This window comes from Gadus morhua, chromosome 8 (assembly GCF_902167405.1).
Source record: "Gadus morhua chromosome 8, gadMor3.0, whole genome shotgun sequence".
NCBI lineage: Eukaryota > Metazoa > Chordata > Actinopteri > Gadiformes > Gadidae > Gadus > Gadus morhua.
The window spans coordinates 21,943,468-21,951,291 of NC_044055.1; the positions used below are offsets into that span (position 1 = coordinate 21,943,468).

The window sequence follows — 7,824 nt, forward strand, 5'->3', positions numbered from 1 at the left end:
CTGGAGCGAAGGCGCTGGGGGAGGCCAGGGCTGCTGTCGCCTTGTATGTCCAGCCGGGCCCCGCACACCAGGGGCTCCTCCAGGAGCCAGAAAAGAGAGGTTGCAGGCCCCAGTCGGTCCCATTTAAAAAGTGTCCACGCTTTAAAAACACCATGATAAAAAGGAGGCAAGTTACACACACGATAAAAATCACAATTCAATAAAAACAAAGACTTGTCTAAAACGAGGCCTGCTATCCTCCTTAAAATGATGCCTGTTACCTGCCTCCAGACGACATCATCATGGCAGGAAAGGTAACGCTGTACAAACTGCAGCCTAAAAGCTGCTGCCCTGTGTTACAGTGAAACACTTCACCATCACATAATTAAAGGGACAACAGAATTGAGTTTTAAAGCAAAAATGTAATTTATTTAGCAAGGCAAACAAACAAACAAGGAGTAACGAATGTCTAAGGGTATATGTTTAAGTGCGAGATAGAGGATGTGGGTGAGTGGATGCAGTGAATGCGTCTGTATGTTAGAAATGAGACTATAGGTGATAGGAGTGAGGATGAGGGGAAAGAGTTAAAGACAAAGAACAACGCAACGTGCCCAAGTGAAAGAATACCGTAATAGTACCTGCAACAACCGAAAAGAGTGCCTCCTGAGAGAGAGACCTAACCTGCTTATATACCCCGCCCATTAACCCAGGTGTGATCATGATCACCTTACCTAAGTAGTAGCCCTGTAGTGGCATCAAAGAGCCTTAAGGGGGTGCAGGGGGTCGTCACACCTCCCCCACTAAAAAGAGGTTTGTCTAAACCTCAAATAACCAAACAGAAATCAAGAGTTCAAACCCACAACACTGTCTCTTCCTAGATCCTGGGCCCTAGGACTAGGAAAAACAGTGAAACCCCTGAACTCGACAGTCACAAGGTAGAGATAGAAGAAAAACAAAAAGTAATTTCAACAACGGGACAACGCATCTGCCACAATGTTGTCTTTGCCCCTGATGTGTTGGATTTTCAGCGGGTATTGCTGTAGAATTAAGCTCCAGCGCATAATGCGTTGATTCTGGTTCCGCATACGATCAATGAACACCAGCGGGTTGTGGTCAGTAAAAACGTCTATTGGACTCGAAGATGAGCCCAAGTAGACCTCAAAATGTTGAACAGCAAGAATTAAAGCAAGTGCTTCTCTCTCCACTGTGGAGTAAACTTGCTGATGACGATTAAACTTTTTAGAAAAATATCCTACGGGGTGCTCTACGCATCGGATCCCAACTGTAACAAAACTGCACCAGCGCCACTCCCACTGGCATCAACAGCTACACTGAAAGGACAGTCAAAGTTTGGGGCCGACGGCACAGGGGAAGAAGCAAGAGCTTAACATTCTCAAAAGCTTCCTGACATTTCCTAGACCAATCAAATTGCACTTTAGGGCTAAGGAGGTTTGTCAAAGGTGTAACAACAGAAGAAAAGTTTTTACAAAAGGCCCTGTAGTAACCTGCCATACCAAGAAACCTCCGGAGCTCTCGGCGCGTTCCAGGTACAGTAAAGTTACATATGGCTTCAATCTTAGCTCCTACAGGCCGAACTTGTCCTCCCAACTATCTTACCAAGATAGGTAACACTAGCCTTACCGAACTCACACTTGGCAAGGTTTACTGTAAGATTAGCGGCAGCAAGACGAGTAAAGAGTTCGTTGATTTGGTCTAAATGATGAGTCCAGCTGGTACTATATAGGACCACATCATCTATGTACGCATCACAACCCCGCATACCTGCCAAGACCCGGTTAACGAGCCTCTGGAAAGTGGCGGGAGCATTTCTGACCCCAAATGGCACGACGTGGTACTGCAGGAAATTATCAGACGTAACAAACGCAGATAACTCCTTAGCCCTGGATGTTAAAGGGACCTGCCAGTACCCTTTAAGAAGGTCAAATTTGCTCACAAATTTTGCTAAGCCAACTCGGTCTATACAATCATCACATCGGGGTAATGGATAGCAGTCTGGCTTTGTCACTGAATTAAGTCTCCTATAGTCAGTGCAGAAACGAAAAGTGCCATCCGGTTTGTTCACTAACAAACAGGGTGAACTCCATGCACTAAAACTAGGTTCAGCCAGATTATGGGCTAACAAATAGTCCACTTCTTTCTGTAATAATTCCTTCTTTCTAGGATTAACACGATAGGCGTGTTGTTTTATTGGCGAAGCCCCCCCAACGTCAATATCATGCTCAATCACAGATGTACGGGTAGGAACATCAGGGAAAAGAGCAGGAAAAGATTCAACCAAACCAATGATATCTGCTTTCTCCACATCATTCAGATGGGAAAGATGTGAAGGTAATTCTGCCAGGAACTCAGAATTTCGCAGGCGACCCTCTATGATCGCCTGTGATGGAGCTCTCACACCCTCGCTGGACTCCTCACTGACAGAATCAAGACTTTCAGAATTGTTATCCCCTGAGGAAAACACATGGTCTAGGTCACTAGAGACCCCTAGAGGCGTGGTAGCAATTAACCCAAGAGGTGCAACTGACAAAGAAGAAAAGTAAGGTTTCAAAAGATTAATATGGCAAACCCAGCTGGAGCACTCTTCCTTGCCAGAGACTGCACAAAACTATAGCCAAAACAAACAATTGACGTTCTCACCTGAACTCACAAAAGTCTATGGATTCCGGATTTTTCACCGACAGGCGATCCCGGACGAGCCCCCAAAATTATGTTACGGTGAAACACTTCACCATCACATAATTAAAGGGACAACAACAGAATTGAGTTTTAAAGCAAAAATGTAATTTATTTAGCAAGGCAAACAAACAAACAAGGAGTAACGAATGTCTAAGGGTATATGTTTAAGTGCGAGATAGAGGTTGTGGGTGAGTGGATGCAGTGAATGCGTCTGTATGTTAGAAATTAGACTATAGCTGATAGGAGTGAGGATGAGGGGAAAGAGTTAAAGATAAAGAACGCAACGTGCCCAAGTGAAAGAATACCGTAATAGTACCTGCAACAACCGAAAAGAGTGCCTCCTGAGAGAGAGACCTAACCTGCTTATATACCCCGCCCATTAACCCAGGTGTGATCAATAATGTGATTATGATCACCTTACCTAAGTAGTAGCCCTGTAGTGGCATCAAAGAGCCTTAAGGTGGTGCAGGGGGTCGTCACACCTGCTCCCCAGGTGTACTAAGCCCTGCCCCCCCTCTTCTTTTGGCAGATATAGTACACTCTGGGGAACCCAATGCAATTTATCCAAGTAAAAGTTTAAGAGGACTGTTTGAATTCTTTGCAGCAGCCCAGCAGGGGGTTCTAGGCACTTGAGCCTGTGCCACAGGGTGGATGCTACCAGATTGTTGATGATAAAGGCTCGATTCCACCGGAGGTGTACGTGCCACGGCACGGCTGCGCCGCGGTCACCGCTGCTGATCGCTTCCACTCTAATCAATGAGACCATTTCCACCGGGCGCGCCGCGGAAGGTTTCAGCAGCGTCCCAGGAGCGGCGTGCTGCGCCGCGGCACTATCTTTCCATCGCACTTCTATTTTTGCCCGCGAGCCGCTGCTAAACCACGTCAATTTCGACAGAGCAGATCGAGCCGGGCAGGAAGCGAAAAGTAAAAGCCATAGAGCATCCTATCAATTTTCAAAATAAAACACAAATACTTGTGTAGCCTATCACGACTTCACATCAACATTAAATCATGGCCGGTGGCACCAGGTCAGCTGCCAATCAATCAGAGGGTCGCAACATGGACGACGAGAGACTGATTGTCGAAGTGGAGAAACATAAAATAATTTACGAAACCAATCATCCTTTTTATAAGGACAATGGCAGAAAGGATAAAGCCTGGCATTTAATTGCAGCCATTTTGGGAGTGGACGGTGAGTACAAAGTACTACTTAAAAGATTATAAAAATGTGATTTTAAATGAACTGTACATAATCTACCTTTGAGTATCTGTAAAATATGTCCTGATCAGTGCAAAGTTACAGAACATTTTTAATTACTTTAAATATTAGTTTTCTTTAGAAGTATTTGACTGAATAACTTTTAAACTTTTGTACTTTCTAGAAAAAAGATACATAGAAAATATTTCACACAGCCATGGTATTAAAGGTGTATACAAATATGAAATACTATTATAACTACCTATTGAAAATGTTACTACCCAGTGTTGATATAGTCAGCTGTGGAGGAAGTGTGTAAACTTTCAGTCTCACCTCTCTGTATTTTGCTGGCAGTTAATTGTATCTAGTTCACACTTTTACCCTTTTGTTATGGAGATGAAAAGAATACACACAATAAACAGATTCATTTTCAAATGTTTTATTTACAATGAATGATGACATTTTTAGAATACAACAAAGATTATCTCATCTGTAATGAGCATGATAAAAAAACATCTGAATGACAAAAAAAACACCTATTTACAAATGTAGACATTTTCCACACTTTTGGCAAAACTTTCAAACCATCCTGTCCTGCCAAGACACCCTGCCTTGTGGGGAGTTGAAATAGGTGTAGAAGATTTCCCTCACATTACAGGCCTCTCTCTCAAGGCTCTGTTTCCTCCCATGTGGCGTACTGATGGCAGGTTTCTCCCCTGTTGCTCTGCCTCCTCCAGCAACCTCACATTCTCTCTCGGGAAAAGCAGGAAGTTATGGAGAATGCATGCAGCGAAAACAAGGGTGTCCACATTTTGTGGGTGCAGGTTGATCCTGCGATGCAAGATTCCCCACCTGGAGGACAGAATGCCAAAAGCATTATCAACCACCATCCTTGCCCTTGAAAGTCTGTAGTTAAATATCCTCTTTTGGTGAGTGAGGTTCTGTCCGGGGTATGGTCTCATTAGGTATGGCTTCAGTGGGAAGGCTGCATCACCCACCATGACATGTGGCACATCACCCAAGTGAGCAGCGCCAGGCAGAGAGGTACTGGGGGGGACATGAAACGTTTTGGTCTCCATTCCTCTTCCGAGAGCTGACCCAGCATAAACGCCGCCATCACTGGTCCTTCCGAAGTCCCCCACTTGAATGACCCTGAACCTGTAGTTCGAGTCCACAAGTGCCAAAAGCACTATTGAGAAAGTTTTCTTGTAATTAAAATACTGACTCCCACTCAGTGCTGGGGCTTGGATGGTCACATGCTTCCCATCTATTGATCCCAGGCAGTTTGGAAAATTCCACCTCTCCCAGAAGCCTTGAGACACTTCCTCCCATGTCTCTTGTGTTGGCCTGCGTAGGAACCTCTCCATCATCGTTTTTTCGATGGCAGCACACACCATGTGGACTGAGTTCCTGACTTTAGTGTGCCCCAGGCGGTAGCTATATGCCAGACTCACTAGTGAATCTCCAGAAGCCATGTACCTGTGAGGGAAGAAGCAAATAAATATAAGTTATATGTGAACATTTTTCATTCACCTGTGTCTCTCCTTTGTTTCAGCTGACATGTGTAAAGCAAGATGGAAGGCTTTAAGGGACGCATTCGTAAAAAACAGGAAAAAAGGCATTCCAAGTGGATCGGCAGGTGGCACACAGAAGGACTGGAAATATGCAGAGATCATGTCCTTCGTTTTGCCCCATCTACAACCAAGAAGGTCTGTATAAAATACTTAAACATAAACAAAAATACATTTCATGAAATAGTTGAAGCCTCAAACAACAGTTATATATAACTCAATAACAGTATTTGTGTTGCAAAAAAAATATCTTTAAAGTGCACTATTAAAGTGGTGAGAACTTGTATGTAAAACTTATGTTCATATGCAAATTTATCCTATGTATAACTTTTTATTTTATTTTATTTTTTATATAGTTCAAGAAGCAATGTCGGGTCGGGGTACCCCTCAGTCAGACCGGTCCGAGGGTCGGTCCAGCACCCCTGGCATTTCATTGCAACAGCCTTCGACATCTCCGGCTCCATCAACCTCAGCACTGTCTGCCTCTAGGTCCCGTAGCCCCAGGGACAGAAATATTTCAAGACCGGCTGTTGCAGCGCAGGCCCCCAGGGAAACCAGAAGCCAAAGACCGATAGACACAGGCATTGGGGACCGGCTGATGTCTTTGCTGGAGCAGCCGGTGCCAAAACCCCATATACCCGATGACGAGCTGGACGAGGCATATCATTTTGCGATGAGCATTGTGCCAATGTTGCACCGCTTAAACAAGGACAGTCGGCAACAGGCCAAAATGGAGATCCTCACTGTTCTTCACCGCCTCGAAAGTGGCCAACCTCCACCTTTACCTCCCCCCGCTCTGGGACAAACATCCCACCCCCCACAATCTCAACCTCCTCCTCCTCCTCCTCCTCCTCCTCCTCCTCCTCCTCCTCCTCCTCCTCCAACACAGTTGCCTTCTCCTATTCAACCAATTCACCCCCCCACACAAACAGGGTCGTTCACACAAATGAGTCCTGACTGGGAAGACCCGAACGACCCATACTACACGTTAGGGGTGTGACGAGATCTCGTGCCACGAAATCTCGCGAGATTAAACTCAACGATATTACCCTTCGCGTTAAAAATCTGTCTCGCGAGATTTCTGAGATATCCAAACTTCTATTTGTGGCCTGTAGGGGCAGTAATGCGCCTTTGATACGTCTAGCCTGCCAGAACCTTACGAAGGAGAAGGAAAATAAGAAGAGGAGGAGAAGGAGGGGAAGCAGGGGAAGCAGCCATAGGCAGCCAGAATGACGTCGGAAAATACCCGTATTACCGTCGAAGATGCCCCCGCCACTTTTAAATGATTTGTTTGGCAGCATTTTGGGTACCCGGCGGAAATTATGAATGGCAGTAGAGTGACTGATAAGACACGGACAATACCAAGTTGTCAGTGACATACTTGGTCAGACTCTGTTTGCACTATTTGCACTCTGTATTGATGGAGTAGAACTTTGATTTGGTTTTTCACATAATATTGTTTGCACTTGAAAAAAAAGAGAATTATTTAATTTAATTTATTTTACTTCAACTTTTATAAATTTTAGTTTTAGTTTCAATTTCATGAATTTTAAGAGTTATAATAAAACATTTCAAAATGCATGTGCAACTCGGTTAAATAAAAGTCTGTTGGTCCAGTCATATATTTTGTCATTGTAGTTTTCTTAAAATCTCGTCTCGTCTCGATCTCCTGAACCGAATATCGTGTCGTGTCGTCTCGTGAGCTGAGTGTATCGTCACACCCCTACTACACGTAGTACAAGCGTTGCTTGTTTGCCAGTTTTTTTTACATTTGTTACTATTTTTAAGTTTTATTCTTGTTTTTTTGAAAATCTTTTTTCACTTTATATATTTATTTATAACGTTTATATGTTGAAACAGTATTAAAAAATGTTTTTTCAGCTTGTGGTCTGATTTCAGTCTCTGCTTAGGTTCTATGGCAGCTCTGTAGTTTGTGCTTTGCCTGGTCACTTCAGGGCCGATGACGAGGGATAGAAGTTTGTCCATTTGCTCTGCACTCATTCGGAAATACTGATGGTGGCGTTGACTGTCCAGCCTCAGTTCAGCCACCAGATGGTGAAAATCGCCTTGTTGTCTTCTTTTCTGCTTGAGGGGATGAACCCAGAATCGGCTCCTTCGACCTCTAGCCCTCCTCTGCAGTCCTTCAAGTAGGAGAACTAATGCAAGTGTTCTTCTTCTGCAAGGCACTATATGTGAACAATACACATGAAATAATTATCATAAATGAACCTTATTGTTTTATAAACAAAAAAAGCAACAAATCATTGTTCCATGTCTTGTCATTCATAACTGGACTTTTAACAGTATTAACTATGTGATTACAGTGTCAATACAGCACAACAATGTAGGGCATAATGAAACTATGATTAAAACCAGGCA

The 7,824-nt window shown here is 43.9% G+C and overlaps 1 protein-coding gene across 1 annotated transcript; it reads right to left on the reverse strand.

Moving 5' to 3' along the window:
- Positions 1-4,342: 4,342 nt before the first annotated feature.
- Positions 4,343-6,270, reverse strand: LOC115549629 (protein ALP1-like). Its single transcript, XM_030364947.1, has 2 exons — positions 5,830-6,270; positions 4,343-5,353 (listed from the first exon to the last, which is right to left on the reverse strand). Exons 1-2 carry the CDS (start codon positions 5,907-5,909, stop codon positions 4,522-4,524), a joined length of 912 nt encoding a protein of 303 aa, XP_030220807.1. The 5' UTR covers positions 5,910-6,270; the 3' UTR covers positions 4,343-4,521.
- Positions 6,271-7,824: the final 1,554 nt, after the last annotated feature.

Coding starts and splice junctions, on each gene's coding strand:
- LOC115549629 (XM_030364947.1), bottom strand. CDS start 5,909: ATGGAGCCGGAGATGTCGAAGGCTGTTGCAATGAAATGCCAGGGGTGC. Junction 5,354..5,829: donor CGGACCGGTCTGACTGAGGG/GTACCCCGACCC, acceptor CTTCCCTCACAG/GTACATGGCTTCTGGAGATT.